Source organism: Hyposmocoma kahamanoa, unplaced genomic scaffold, assembly GCF_003589595.1.
Source record: "Hyposmocoma kahamanoa isolate Upper Pololo Valley unplaced genomic scaffold, ASM358959v1 65, whole genome shotgun sequence".
Lineage (NCBI taxonomy): Eukaryota > Metazoa > Arthropoda > Insecta > Lepidoptera > Cosmopterigidae > Hyposmocoma > Hyposmocoma kahamanoa.
This window is the reverse complement of record NW_020653853.1, coordinates 4618023-4634216: the sequence shown is the minus strand read 5'-3', so window position 1 is coordinate 4634216 and position 16194 is coordinate 4618023. Positions and strand designations below refer to the sequence as shown.

The 16194-nt window shown below is 35.4% G+C and overlaps 2 protein-coding genes across 2 annotated transcripts in view; one reads left to right on the top strand and one right to left on the bottom strand.

Moving 5' to 3' along the window:
• Nucleotides 1-60: 60 nt before the first annotated feature.
• LOC113231449 (F-actin-capping protein subunit beta) lies at nucleotides 61-2907 on the bottom strand. Its single transcript, XM_026465772.1, has 5 exons — nucleotides 2890-2907; nucleotides 2382-2766; nucleotides 720-919; nucleotides 446-557; nucleotides 61-221 (listed from the first exon to the last, which is right to left on the bottom strand). The coding sequence occupies exons 1-5, from the start codon at nucleotides 2890-2892 to the stop codon at nucleotides 94-96; spliced, it is 828 nt and encodes a 275-aa protein (XP_026321557.1). The 5' UTR covers nucleotides 2893-2907; the 3' UTR covers nucleotides 61-93.
• Nucleotides 2908-4759: 1852 nt separating this feature from the next.
• LOC113231558 (atypical protein kinase C) overlaps nucleotides 4760-16194 on the top strand; it is a 491714-nt gene continuing 480279 nt past the window's right edge. Inside the window, exons 1-3 of the mRNA XM_026465889.1 lie at nucleotides 4760-4914; nucleotides 5194-5373; nucleotides 8183-8303. Coding sequence (XP_026321674.1) covers nucleotides 5212-5373; nucleotides 8183-8303 — 283 coding nt within the window. The 5' untranslated portion in view covers nucleotides 4760-4914; nucleotides 5194-5211. The remainder of the gene's footprint in view (nucleotides 4915-5193; nucleotides 5374-8182; nucleotides 8304-16194) is intronic.

The following is a 16194-nucleotide window of genomic DNA, read 5'->3' as shown; positions in this document are numbered from 1 at the left end:
TTCTATCATCAAGTAGTAAATATTGTGCACATTTACTGTATATATGTTTTCTCTATAAATAAGTTATGCTGTCTAAACATACATGTGATCAGCTCAGTCTGCACGCGCAACGTGTCGACGCTGTAGTGCTACAGCCAAGTCGTGCTGCAAGGCAGCCGTGCGCCGCTGCACGTCAGCCGGCACTACGGAGCGCAGACCGTTGACAATGTCTTTCGTCTTGCCTGGAAAAAGCATACATAGTAAAAGTGTAAACAATGTGTAGCTACCATGTATTTACATCCAAGAAAATCAGACCATATGTACGGCTAAACGTGGCCTTCTGTCTATAGATAAGAGATAAATGATTCGTGCTTTCTATTTTTCGAAAAATGATCCAACAGGTTATGATCATGGGGAACACTGTTTGTGTGTAGAAGGATTTAAGCTTTGTAAAATAAAATATTACCAAAATAAATATCATTAAGGGTATTCCGGATCTTGTTCTCCATGTCCTCGACCATGCGGCCGATGTTGGCGATGTGAGGGGTTACCTCACTAACTGTCGCATCTTGCTCAGCCTGCAGGAAAATTTTGTATGTTTAAAAAATAGCCCAAAATGGTAAATGCCTTTTACGAACGTAGTTGGGTAGTGATCCAAGAGAGCTTCTTCACAAAGAAGTTCTTTAATTATAAAATCAACAACAAGGGGACAATGACGTATTTTATATAAATATATTTACCTGTCTTGTAAGACTGCCTCCAAGATTCATAGTGCCACTGCCTTCCTTGTTAGTTTGCAGCCATAACATGGCTGTAGAGGTGAGCTTATAGTGTGCGTTGCGACCAGAGCTCTTTTCAACAACTTCCACCACATGGATGGAGTCCCAACAGCCCTTGATCTTTTGAGACCCATCACCTGCTTTCTTTATCAGGATAACTCCTGTAAATGAAACATATTAATGTAAATTTATATTTTTTGTCTCTTTTTTATATAAAGACTAAGACAATATTGCCCGCTATTACTAATAATTTTTACCATAATAATCAAGGAGATTTCTCATAGGACATCTTTTCTTCGGAATCTCCCAAACTTGTAAGGGATAAGGATATGGGTATAAGATATAGAGATATATTAAGAATTAACCATCTCCATTAAAAAGTGACCTCATCTAGACGGGTGGTGATGATTAATTATTGATATTAACTGTACTAAAGGGTGTGTGTATAAAAAATTGTTAATGATTAATTCCGTATCAATTTTTCATAGACTATTAGTAAAGAGTAATTAACTTATTTAAAAAACAACATCTTCGTATGTATACCCATTTTAAATGTCATTTTCAAATTTTTGTAACAGCAAATAATTCTTATTCAAATTTAATTTTTATTTCATTTGAAAATATCACATTGATTAAACTCTATTACTCATTTGTAAGGCAGAAGAATGAGTATTATATTTTTAAGTATCTGGCTTTTCTTGAAGAATTTTATCAATGTCTAGTCAGTCATGGGAGAAGAATGAGTTATTCCCATGAAAAGAATAAGTAAGGATCTTTAAGAAAGTTTTGCCCTTTGTAATCAGGCAATTGTGCACATTATCATTTACATTTACAATATTTATTTTAAATATCACATCTCAGAACAACCTAAAGACCAAAATATCACAAGTATGCAGAACCTGTGTAACTTTTGTATAAAGTTTTGGTTTCACTATAGTTTTGGCACATGCACATTTGCCCCCACTACTACTCCAGTCTAACTATGTAATGCACATTTTTGTCAGGCTGTCACAAATTTAGGAACATTATACCAGTTTAAATATTAAATCAATCATAAGCCAGACAACGACACACTAATGGTCAAGAAACGTTAAAAGTTAAAGGTGTACCATTGCACAGTGGATAAATACACAATAAAAACAAAATTGTACTGAAATTAGAACAGACTAAAAACAAATTAACTGGCTACGTATCAAAACCCAATTCAATGTTTAACTTTGTATCTGTACACACATTGATAAAGTTTTAGATAAAGAGTCAAATATTTACATTAAAAAAAAGGAAAACAAACAGTTGTACTCCTTGCTTTTATAAAAGTAGTATCAGTACTAATCATTCCTGCAATTTACTTAGTAATAAAGATTTAAAGGCTTTATCTAGTCAAGTAAACTGTCCAAAGTAAACAAAATTTTCAAACCTACAAGCACATGGAACTTGTCAACTTCAAATCTCAGGATGGCAGGGGCATTAGCAGTGTCTCTCAGATCTTTGCAATTAAAGCTCTGATTGGTACTGCAACTCTCATGACTAGGCGCGTCGCCTCTACATGTCACTTGGTGTCATAAAGACAATTAATTTACCTATTTCTAACAATTTAGTTAAGTAAATATATTAACAACTTGCCTGCAAAACCATGATCCATGTCCCAAAGGTACACAGAACTAACGCCACCTTCGAAATACATCTCTCTATACTGGTCAAATGCTCGATTCGCGTCAACTTCTAACTTCCTTAATCTCTCTGATGGCATTGACCCATCTTCTAATGGAGGGTCGTATGTATTCGACCAAGGCGATCTGTAGGAATCACCATCTCTGTTGTAATCGCATAATAAGTAATCCTTCCCCATACTACGGTCCTGAGCAATCTTCAAGGGCTGATCTACTGAGGACAAGAGGTCCTCACATAAACTAGGCACCAAGTCGATCAAATCTGTAAGATTCTTCTCAATCTGCTGAGGCGGTAGTCGCCTCATTAAGTCCAAAGCACAATCCATTTGTTGCTCCGTCTAAAACAGAGGGAAATGCTCACAAAATAGCACAATTTTGGCGTATTAGTCATCAGAACAAATAGTCGCTGGTTACGCCTTGATAAGAGAGAAAAACTCAAACAAACGCAACATTAATCTTACCATGATTTACGATGCTACTATCTGAATAATAACTAAAAGAAATAAACTGAAAATATTATTTATTTTTGGAGAAATTAAATTCTTTTAGTTCCAAAATTGACATAACCAATTTACCGTTCGGAAACCAGTTTTACAGTTTTTCAACAATTACTACTTCTAAACGAAATTTGCATGAGGTTCTCAAGCCTAGTAATTTCCTTTTGTTCCCATCCTTTCGGTAATATTTAGACTCAACTAATTTCAGTGGATTTTGAGTATAAAAATTAAATATAAATGTGTAAGTATAATAAAGATTGTATTGTTAATGAAAAGGTCTATAATAAAGTATAAATCGCACACGAAACCAAATACTGTCGTAATTCAACATTGTGGAATTGATAGGAAACGATTTGAAAATTAAAAAAAAAACAGAATGAAACGCAATAGTAGAGATATTTACTAGTATTTATGTGGTCTGTGAGAGATATCGAGGGCTGTATACCAGAATACTCAAGTCAGGACTTAAGTATTGCAGTGAGCACTGAAAATCATACTCAAGTCCTTGCCATTAGGGTCGTATTTCCAGTGCTTTAAATCATACACAAGTCTGCTCAAGTCTTGACTTGAGCATTGAGTAGAAGAATACGAGGAAAATATTTATTTTTCTGAGTAATATGATTTTTCCAAAATGGAAATTTTTCCATGACCTATCACCAGTCGTAACACAAAACTGTGGATTTTCTTTATACATATAATTTGCCATTTATAAACGAGAATAAGGACATTGGTTTAAGGATCATATTTCAGAACTGTATTCAATGCTCAAGTCAGAATTTGAGCAGACTTGAGTATGATTTCAAGCACTGGCAATACGACCCTAATGGCAAGGACTTGCGTATGATTTCTAGTGCTTTGAATCATACTCAAATCCTGACTTGAGCATTGAGTAGAGTTCTAGAATACGACTCTAGGGTGTTAATCCAGAACTCTACTCAGTGCTGAAGGCAGGACTCGAGTACGATTTCAAGCATTGGAAATACTACCCTAATGGCAAGGGCTTGAGTACGATTTTCAGTGCTTTAAATCATCCTCAAGTCCTGACTTGAGCATTGAGTAGAGTTCTGGAATACGACCCGTAGTAAGGCAGTTTGATATCGTTGGCGTATTTTTTTATTTTATTAATTGAGTATTGGCTGCGAGGCCATCAGCTTAAAACTATAACAAAATAATGGCGAATTATCGTATTATGCACTTAAATAACATGAATTGACAAATGCTGTAAAAAGAGATAATGCTTCATAAAACTCACTAAAGTTATCTTCGTCATGGAGTTTACATTTTACTAAAAACATCTAAAATAAGCGCATTTCATGTTTTTAACCGGAAACAGCTGCTAACATATTTTAAGGTTGGCTAAACTGAGAGACGCCGGTATACATATCTCCGTTTTACAGCATTTTGTATAGTGTGTGTGAGACAGAGTACACTATATGTTTCCAATTAATAATTCCTTTGTTCCCGTTGCCTAAATTGTTTCCGGCCAAACGTCAGTTTCTCGTTCCAATGTTATGTTCTTGTGTGGATTCGCTCTGGACCTTTTGGAGGGAAAAGTGTCGTTTTTATTTTGACTTTCAATTATTTTGTGAAATCTAGTTTAAAGTGGAATAGGATAGTGCTATTGTGCCTTAATCGAAGATTAAAACGCGAAATTATACGAATCTCGAACTAAAATACCCGTATCGGCCCGTTTTAAGGAATCCCGAGTCAATCCTAGCACGCCGCCTCAAATTGCCTATCCTCTTTGTTGCGGCCATATTTACAGAAACATAATTAAACTTCATGTTTAGGCTGATGGCTTTGCCAAAGCCTTAATAAATAAAAAAAAAAAAAAAAATTATGTTCTTGTGTGTGTCAAACTTTTGTTGATAGTACTTTTTATAAACGCGAATTGTTTTAAAACACTGTCAATTTATTTCAATGGCATTATAATCCCAGTTTACAGCCGACTGTAGTGCTTTTATCGCGTTAAGTCTCATATATTACAAGGTTCGTGTTATGTACCTATTGCAATGATTCATGAACAGAGAATGTTACCCATTTATCACATAATAGAGCCTATTATAGTGTTTGGAGACAGGAAGTAAACTTTACTAAACGGTTACTTTGAATATCATATCCATTAGTGCAGTGATATCTTTCTAAATTATCGACAAAATTAATTTTAATTTCTTTATAGGTTATGACAATTACCATAGGTGTTATGAGAGAAACCTTAGGTTTATCTTATTAGAAAGTGCATATGCTTATGTTAGTGTTTGATTTTAGGTGTACCTGTGTATTGTCATGATGCCTACTCAACTGGTGAACCAAGATAACCATGCAAATGACATTAGAGTTAAGACTGTTTATAGTGGAGATGTTATGATAACTTATATTAAACATAATATCACTTTAGAGGAGTTTACCCATGAGATGGTGGCGATATGTCGTTTTCCCCCTGATCAGGTTTGTATTTCGATAATTAGCATGTCTGTTAGTATTTAACACCTGTTGCTTTCTGCTTACAGAGCCTTATATAAAAGGTTATTACAACAGTGATAATTTAAATTAGTGTTAAAGAAGGTTACATGGAAAATTATAGATTCTAGATACAGTCTATGGTGTTGTAATATAATAATGGGAAATAAAACAGCCTGCCTTAAGGTGATACTTGTGTGACCCTTCATTTTGGAGTTGGCAGAATAAAGCACATATTGTCGGCTTCTTGCAAGAAGTCATTAATTGCCATATAGTTCATATGGTAGTTAGTGATTTCTTGCAATAAGCCGACCACGACAATGTCTACCTACTTATAAGATTTTTTTTTAAATATTTTGTATTGGTTTGTTCGTAGCAAGGAATGAATGGCATCGAGACAAACCCAAGTAGGGTTTAACGGTGTTTTACATTATTTATGTATACTTTTTTCTTAAAACAATAAAATAAATAAAATAAAATATGTAAAATTTATTTGTTTTGATTTAAATTCATGTGGTGTCTTGTCAACTTTATTCTCTTCATATATCGTTTGACATAAACAACACGGAACAATAAACTTTGTTGGTATATAAAAAAATTAAGCATTCTTTCATTTACATGCTTTAAGTCTGCTTAAAATGATTCTTTTGCAAATACAATATTCTCACTTTCTTTGCTAATAGGATAGGCATAACTTTATTCACCATTTGCATATTAACTTACATTGGTTTTCCTTTATACTGCTTTTGTGCTGACCTTTCTAAACATCTTCTATCAATTTGAGAGTGAGATCAAGGTGAGATTGATTCTCCTTACCTCTTAAATAAAATAGCTCTCTCTACAAGGCGCAACCCCCGAATACCCAACAAGACGTTTTACTTGCGGGCATACAGAAATAATACTTCGTTTTACAACCCCCTTGTAAGAATGTGTCGGCTTTACAACGAAATATCTATGAAAAACATCGATTTGGACATTTTTGATCCAGGATCCAGAGTGTTTAGACGAGTAGTAAAGCAGCTTGTACTTATATAGATTTTCACCCATTCCCTTGTCGCTTTAGTATTAAGTAAATAAGTAAATTAACAACAAATTTAACAGTAGTTCTTTCTTGTTACTATAGATTGATGTGTCAACATAAGTAGGGTTACAATCTAGTACTGAACTTTGTTATATCATATTTAATTTGTATCAATGTAATTTGATTGTTATCTGTTTTGTTGTCCATATAATAAATAAATAAATAAATAAATAAATTTGATGAATGTATACAGATACATGCTTTCTTTAAATTTGCACTTACAAAGTGTTTGCTCTCATATGCATCATCTTAAAGTTTTTTTAAAGTAAAACATTTAAACATGTGCTTTAATTGTTGTTTTGCATGTTGTATAACAAAATGTACAAATGGGCAGTACAATAATTCTTGAGCTAGGTCGAAGTGATATATATGCCATTTATCTTTGATCACCTGCGGGGAGCAGGTCATATAACGCAAGATACTGCTATTTTCGCATTGAGATTTCATACTTTATGTTCCTCTCGTGCAGATCGCATCCTGTCATGCTAATCTTTCAGACAGTATTTAGAAGAGTCATTTATACTGAAAAGTTACTGCTCAGAAGTTGTAATGGTATGCTGCAAAGATGCTGCTCACTGCCTAAAAATGTAAAAATTAAAAAATTTAAAATTTAAAACTGTTTATTACAAATATATGAAAGAAATACATGAAATTGCAATGAAATAAAATTGTGTTACATTCAATTATGATATTTTTATATTCTAATGTATTTCATTGACACGTTAGTTTTATGTTTGTGTGTTTTATATGTGAATAGCAAAAACCTCCTCCAACCATTTGTTTCTTTGACGGCTTTGCACCAAGTTGTTATCACCATTGTTATAATATGATCGTTATATTGTTTGTGTTAATCCTTTACATTTTTTCAACTCTTGATTTATTTTTTTGTTGTGCATTGCTCTACTATCTATGCCAAATACCCATTGGATGATCGTGGGTGTCCTCTCAGGACTTCTTTTTAATATGATCTGATCTGTACAGGGTAGACAAAAGTACGCAACTTACTGCTGATTAGAGACAAATGTGGAGTGAAAAACGCAGTTGAAATTACTTGTTTGTAACATTTGATTGTAACAAAATAAAATACAAGAACAACTTCTGGGCATTTTATTAATGCACTCTCATTAACTGCCTCTGTGGCCAAATGGTTACCATGTTGGACTGCCACGCAGAGGTTTCGGGTTCGATTCCCAGGCTGGGAGAAATATTTGTATAGCCCACATTTATTTTTCTCATGAGTTTGGGTGTCATTTGTGTTTGTCTATGTGTGTGTCCATGGCACCCGCGACACAGGGTTTCCCTAGTGCGAGGCTATGAATGTGTGCGTTATTATTCCACCAACCGACAATTCTAGAAACAGCGGTACAAACCTCAGAAGTTTATGACACTGCGGGGACTGCTGTCACATTGCTGCTTTGAAAGAATAGGGGCCCAATACAAAATTTTTCATTTTTTACTTAGTAGTGAGACTCATTTATTAATAAAACGCTTCAATGTTATTGTAAACGGGATTCCGAGCTTTTCATTGGTTAATCACTTGACAACATTGGCATGGTCTATGATTAGTCAACTTGGCGCGGCAGATCATGATGTATAGATATTTTTGAGCTAGGCCGCCATTCCAGAAAGCCACCGATATTATCATTTTCTATTTTGACAATAGTAATTTCATGCTTGTTTTCTTTTCTTAATCATAGACCTTGTAATAATTTCCAGGTGTTTACTATGAAGTGGGTGGATGAAGAAGGCGACCCGTGCACGATTTCGACGCAACTGGAGCTGGACGAGGCGCTGCGGCTGTACGAGATCAACCGGGACTCCGAGCTGACTGTTCACGGTAAGTTTAGATTGATACGATAACACGAAATAAACTGAATATATCTTTCTCTTCTGTCGTTCTTTTGTTGAGGATGGTGTCTTTTACGTCTTAATACTCAATACTATATTTCATTCCCAAAAGTTTAGAATGTGGCAGGTGGACACGCTTGAATTAGAGCATTGGGACCGTTTTGGTACAGCAATAATACACAGAGAAGGCAACATTTAAATTACCTATTGAATCAAGTTAATAAATAATTTAACAACGAATAAAATCTCCAAAAACCTTAGGTACAAGAAACAAAATACAATTATTTATACCAGAAGACAATTCTTGCACATTAAATAAAAACCATTCTAATATATTATTATTTTAAAAGATTAATAAATATCTATAAATGCTATTTACAAAGAAAATAAAATTAATAATAATAACAAAATATTACGGTAGCATTTATGTGTAATATTTAAGCATGTATGTCTAACTAAATACATTGTGTATATAAATTATTTTAATCGGAACATATTCGTTTATCGTTTAAATATTCGCTTGCATTCTAATAACTCTTACTTACAATTTTTTTTTGCATATATGATGTTAAACTGTCGTCGCTCGGTATTTCTTTTATGGGGTTTGGTAATTTATTATAAATTTTTATAGACATTACAAACGGACTTGATGAAAGGAGAGAAAGTGTCGAATTTGGTAACATAAGTCTATTTTTGGTGTCATGGTGGTAGCATGGTGGTAACTCCATAGAAACGTAGCGGCGTGACTTGTTTGTGTGCGCGCCCACCGTGTGCAGTGTACGGACGCACACATTCGCATTATCTCGCGATGCATTTGCGTTGCATAGCGCTGGTCGCCACACGTGCCTTTCATTATTATTCGAATGTGTGAAAGTGAATTATTAAGAATTTTTTGAGATTTTCTTAATTTATTAAGAAAGGCATTATGTAGGTGTGCATGCTCCATTATCGACCTCATCTTCATTTTCCATCACGTGGGATAGAGGTCAATGCACATTTTTGTTTTTTGTTTTTGTAATTGTCTTGATGATTTAATGAAAAAACCTATTTTGCAAACACGATGATATCCCCGCTACTTTAAAAAATATTTGACTGATTTTAGATACAGGCACACATACTTACAAACATTTCCAAAACTTTTTACTTTATTTTGTTTTGTTTTGTTTTATTTCATTTAGGTTTATTTCATTTTATTTCTATTGTTTTGTTTTATTTTGATTTTGTTTGATGTCCTTTTGAACATAAATTTTAGTTTCAATTATACATCAAGAGGGATCGAGCCTGGTGATCTGTAACACGGGTTTTCAACCCAGTACAGACTCCAGCTCTCACTAAAGAACTTGTACTTTGATTCTGTAACAAAATTTGTTATACTTCTTCTTTTTTGAGAGAAATAAAGCATATTGTATATATTGTATTGATTTAGTTGTGGATCAATTCCAAAGATCTATTTTTTTACCGACTTTCAAAAAAGGAGGAGGTTCTCAATTCGATTGTATTGTTTTTGTGTGTGTATGTTACGCGATATTACTCCCGCATTTGTAAACCGATTTTCATAAATTCTTTTTTCTTGGAAAGATTACTTCATTGGTCCCATTTAAATGTAAAGAAAATATTTCACCTTTAATGGTGGCAAACTAGCGGAGGGGATGAATCCAGTTTCACACACTTTCCGGTAACCGATTTCAATAAAACTTGGCAAATAGATGTAATTCCACGAACTTTTGAGGTCAGTTTTTTTTATTAAAAATAAATATAAATATATAAATAACGCACACACTCAACATAGCCCCGCACTAGGGAAACCCTGTGTCGCGGGTGCCACGGACACATACATAGATAACCACAAATTACACCCAAACTCACGAGAGAAATAATTGTAGGCCATACAACTATTTCTCCCGGCCCGGGAATCGAACCTGGGACCTCTGCGTGGCAGTCCGGCATGGTAACCGTTCGGCCACGGAGGCAGTTGAAAAAAAAGTTATTTTAAACCCAATGCTGCCCTGTAATGGGCACACGACACTTGCTACTGGGTAAACAAAGGAGATAAAAAGAATCGTAACCAAGAAATCCTTCAGTTCTTTAATACTATTGGTCCCGGATTCGACTTGTAAATAAATAGTATAGATCAATTACTGGTCGCAGTGATAGGGGTTGCTCAGGCCCTGAATAAAGCCACCCTAATAAATAATAATAGGGTTAAAATGAATTCAACGGATTTCTATCGGATCTCGGGTTCTCTAAGGTAATCCGTGCCTGCCTGCTATGCTACGTGAACCTAACAGCGTTTGCACACAATCCGATTCGTATCAGGCCCTGTGCTCTCGTTATCCGTCCAACATTTATCCGAAACAATTACTGTCAAATAAGTTATATTCGACAAAATTAAAAGACAAGTATCAAGTATGAAGCTTCATTCGCATCACGTGTCTTTTCATTTGGTCAAATATAGCTTATTTGGCAGTAATTGTATCGGACGGATGTCGGACGGACATCGAGAATAGATCCCCAGGCCCTGTGCTCTCGTTCTCCGTCCAACATTTATCCGAAACAATTACTGTCAAATAAGTTATATTGGACTCAATTAAAAGACGCATGACGCGAATGAAGCTTCATATTTGAATTGATTTATAATAATAATGTCATTTATTCATAAGCATATTTACAAAAATTAAAATAATGGTTAACAATAAAGAATTTCGGAAATGTGGGCTCTAGTACTAATGAAAAGGATGGAACCCCAGCACTACTGCTGCTTTTCAGGTTCCACCTGACAATTGTCAATCATCACAGGAATTACATTATAAATACCTGTACATGCTTAAAATTAATTTATTATTTCGATGAGTATATATATATATTACATGTAAAAGAACATTCAATGCTGGATACAAACGGCACTGGAACAGGTCTCAACTTCTTACATACTTTTAAACTTAATAAGGTGACAAATAAATTACGAATAAACTTAAAATAAATAAAGTTAAAACAGAGAAACGATTTTCTTCGTTATAGTGCAATTACGAAACAATTTAGTCCAGCATTGTGATTTTTGTATGTTAAGTAGCCATTGCTTATATTATATTAAAATAATAATAAAAAAATAATAAAATAAATAGAATTGTTTATTGAATAACTTATTGTACAAATGAATAACTAAAGACTAATTATGCAAATAAAAGTAAAGTATGACACATATACCTGAACTAGGAGAATCCTGACTTTCAGGTAAAAAGTGCTAATTATACAGGCGAATATATGATTAAATTATAAACAAAAAAAATATTAAACAATAAAATGCAAATCATATACCTATACGCTTAAATTAGACAAAATATATTTTGGGATAACTAATAAATTCTCTGTATCATCGTAGGACATATTTTGAAGGAATTCTTGGACAATTTTCTTAACCTTACATAAACTCCCCCAGAAATCACAGCATCCTCTCAGGTTTGTGGAAGACTTCGGGGAGCGACCTCGGCATTCCAAGTTACTTCGCTCTGTAGTTGACCTCCCCCTTCATGCACGGTCTACATGAGGGCTGTCTGTGACACCAAAATTGGAAAGGTGTTTATTATACGGATCATATAGTGTTTATTATAAAATACTTTTATGAGATAATAATTATGACCGCATTTATTTAAAGTATACAAAATACCAAAATAACCACTAAACAGACAAACCACGAACGCATTTGAAATATCAATTACAAAGTAAATTACTGCCTGATATTTCAGGGGTCCGCGGACTAAAGCACACAAGTCAAAAAAGTGCTTCATTTGTTAATATATAATTATGTATTTTTTGTCTTGTTTTTAGTGTTAGAAGTTAAATAACCTCTAGAATAAAGTCAGACATTTATGAAGTAACAAATGAATTTGACCCATGTGCTTTAGTCGGTAGATGTATTAATTTAAATGAATGACGTTGGATTTCGACTTATGTGCATTAGTCTGCCCTACCCTACTTTTTAGGTAGTAACAGAAATAAAAATATGTATTACAGTTACAATTAAGTGAGTAAAATACTGCCTATGACTTGATACTGATTTTGAACCGTAGTTCAATTGCTGAGCTACGTTTATTAATAAGCGGAAACTTTCACAACCCTTTAATAATGATTGCGAAAAATTTATTACGAATGATTACCTGATTGCTCAAGCGCACTCAAGTGATTAGTTATTAATTTATTAATAAAGACAATTTCACTTAAGCAAGGTGTTAATATTAATTCTGCACTTGAGGTGGATTTATTAATACGGGCTTTCAATATCTCAAAAGAGTGGGTTTTAGTAGAAGTAAAGTGGAGAAATATTGTTTATTTTTCGTGAGTTTGGGTGTAATTTGTGGTTGTCTATGTGTGTGTCCCTGGAACTTGCGATACAGGGTTTCCCTAATGCGGTGCTATGAGTGTGTGCGTTAATAAATATATATAATTTTGAGATGCATTGTAGTAGTAGTACATATTTGCACTAGTTTGGGAAATAATAAATGATATTATTATTATGTTATAAAGGCGGTAATTAAACGTTTGTAATTGCTGTACCACCCCTGTGGCATACAATGTTTTCATCAAACTACCTTGTTTAAAAAAAGCCTCGTTTAAAATATTAAATTTAAAATGCCATGGAATTTACTAGTATATACCTTTTAATAAATATAATCAAAACCTACTATTAGGATTCAAGAAGAGAAATTGGCGCGAGGCAGCCGCGGTAGCCGAGATGGCAGTTAGTCCACGCTCCTATCATACACGTAGAAGAAAAGGAATTACCGCCCTGGGGCGGTAAAACATAGCCTAGCTTTGCTGCATACTACTAATAAAAAATATTCGCGAATGTACAGACGGCATCACATCAAGTTACACATTGAATTTATTGCCACTTGGGTCTCAGAAGTTGCGGCTTGGAAGAATTTTGTAATACTCATATTGAACCACTGTTCAATTTTGGTGCCAGATCGTTTTTCGACGGCCACGTTTATAACACGGTATTTAATTACGAACAATACGTAGCTACAACGAGCCAACATTTTATAAGTAATCTTGTACATCGTTCAGAAACATTCTTCGCCCGGCACCGGTATCAATATCTGCAAATCCTGACTAATATTCGCTGGGTCGAGATCCCGAGCTTGACTAATTACATCTCATTTGACTGGCTTATTCTCCTACTGCTTACGTCACAATCTATATTTTTACGTCATTTTCGTGTATTAATAGATTAAAAATAAAAATTACACTGACATGCCGTACAATAGAAAAAAGACAATGCAAGTTTTTAAAGACAGTAAATATTAATAAAAAGATCCAACATTAAGAAAAAATTCCTTCGATCCAGCTGGTTTCTGGATTTTTCATATATTTGCTCAGAAAAAATGTATGGGAGTTATTTAATTTCTCCAAATATTTTCTAAGGTGGTTCACTAGGGACCTAACCTTCTCCTTAGAAGAGTTTCAGCCGCAATACGTACATGAAATGCAGGTTTATGGACCTGACACACCTTTGAAAAGCAATAATGTTTAATTTAACTTTATAGAATTAACTTTTTCTAATGCTAACACGCACGTTGATTTCAGTATTAAAAAAAATGGAATGAAAATTATAATGTGAATCTTTTGTAACTAATCATAACTGGATTAGTTGGCATAGCGTCTGGACGGTTTGCTAGAAGACTTAGGTTCGAATTCAGTCGGATCGACGCCATTTTTAGTGTTCGATCTTTGTACCTTTTAATGGTTATTACAAACTAGTGGAGTAATTTCACAAAAATAATTGAATAATGATATTTTTGATAATGACGGGACGTTAGCTTAGCAAGCCTGTCCATAACAGTTGCAGTGCCACTCAGAGCTTAAAATCGCAAAGATTGGAGGGGCACTGCCACTGCGCCCGTCACCCTGAGACATAACTTGACAAGTCCCATGTGCCTGTAATTTCATCAGCACTCTTACCCTTCAAAACCGGAACACAGTAATGCTGACATTACTGCTTGGCGGCAGAAATAGGTAAGGTGGCAGTACTTCCCTGGACGAACTCTTTCTGCCGCCAAACAATAACGTGAGCACTTACAAGAGTAAGGGTGCTCCTGAAACTACAAGTATAAGGGACTTGGCAACTTATATCTCACGATTACGCGATGGCAGAGCCCCTCTGATCTTTGCGAGCATTGAGTGGCACTGTAACTGCTATGGATAGGCGTGTCGATTACCACCGGGCGCACGACCTGTTATTCCCCTTAGAAAATATCTCCTTAAAAGAACTGAATCTCAAGGTCATGTTGTTATTCTAAGAAAAACATTTCAATCTGCGATTTATATTTAGCCACCGAAAGAAACTTTAGAATTCTCAAACAAAGACGCGAGGAAATTCAAAATTTGTCCTGCGACGCCGTCGCGTAGCGTTTGCATGAATGAATAATTTAGTCGCAAATAAATTATTTATCTACCACCCTCTCTTGTGACGTCTTTTCAGTTAGTCGAAATTAAAGTGGAAAACTGACGAAAACTTTTTCCGGTAGCACGGCAAAAGTTGTAGTTGCAGTGGGTCTAATGGAAGCAATCAGCAGCTTTTAATCTTGTCACCGCAACAGTCATAGGGCGTCGTTTAAATTCTACCACGCCAACCTCTTTGCGTATGTCTCTCTATACGTCGTAGTTCAAAACGGGTTGGTGTTCTAACGTTATCACAAAAGTAATCTTAAAGGACTATTCACACACAGACAGGCAGTGCTAGTCTGTATGAACTAAGGGCCCGTCCCGGCGCCCCGGCCCGGACACGGACATCGGTGAACGAGTTCATACGAAATATACGCAGCGATCCACGTCCCGGGCACGACCCTGATGTGTGTGGTTAGCCCTTTTATCTGACGCGTAAAAACACGTTAAAATTTGCTTTTGTGTACGTGTTTTGGCGAAAGGTATTACCATTACAATTGATAAAGATATAGAGTTACAGACGTAGATGAAATGTGTTAAGCCGGGTACAGTGACGAGGTTCTAGTGTGTACGCTTGAAACAGTCTTCAATTAGACGGCCTCACTGCGAACCGCACGCGTTCCGCTCGTGGCCAGCTTGCGAACCACGTACACACTATGATTTTTGGTTACATAACGTGCAACGGTTACAGCTCGCTAGTGAAGTACCCGGCTTTAGCGCGCGCTGGAACACGTGCGGTTCGCAGTGGGCCGTCTGATACACACTAGAACCTCGTTTCTGTATCTGTCACGTTACTGTTAAAGCTCGCTAATAAGTACCCGTCTTTACAAGTTATAACCCTTAGAAAATCACGTCTAAATTATTCTAGTCGTCGACAAAAAATCCGTTGAACATATACTCACTTCCCTTTCACTTATCAGGCACATTTACAGGTGTTCACAGTTTCCAGGGCCTGTAGATTTCGCTATAAAGTCCTTATCGTGCCCACATTGCGAATCCGGTCGCCACCCATTTCCATATTCAGATTGGCATTCCGTCGACGTCGTTATGCCTGGGCCTTTTTTCGGGATTCCGCATAAACGAGAATAACGAAAACCTCTGCTGATAGCGCGTTCTAAGACCTTTGTTTAGTTAGGGTTTTTATTTTGCAACGAATTAAAAATGCGATGTTAATGTAACGCAATTACGAGTAGGTTTTCGTACTTTCCGTACCTGTCGCTCGTAAAAAACGACTCCGGTGGCCCTGCAGTTAGCTACAGTAGCTCGATTCCGGGTAGGATTAGTATAGCTACATTATAGTCTGTCACAGAAGTAGACAATTTAAAAAATTCGTGGAGGATGTTGTACGCAAAATGTTTTTGGTATTTTTTGAATGCCATGATAAATATTAGTAGTCTATTACGCCAAACAACGAGTGGTCGGTGGCTGGGTCGGGATGT

Bases quoted from the DNA above. Each gene is read 5' to 3' on its own strand.
- LOC113231449 (XM_026465772.1), bottom strand. The intron at 920-2,381 runs GCAAGTTGTTAA...TTTCATTTACAG, and splicing joins CATGGATCATGGTTTTGCAG to GAGTTATCCTGATAAAGAAA. The intron at 558-719 runs GTAAATATATTT...ATTTTCCTGCAG, and splicing joins GAGGCAGTCTTACAAGACAG to GCTGAGCAAGATGCGACAGT.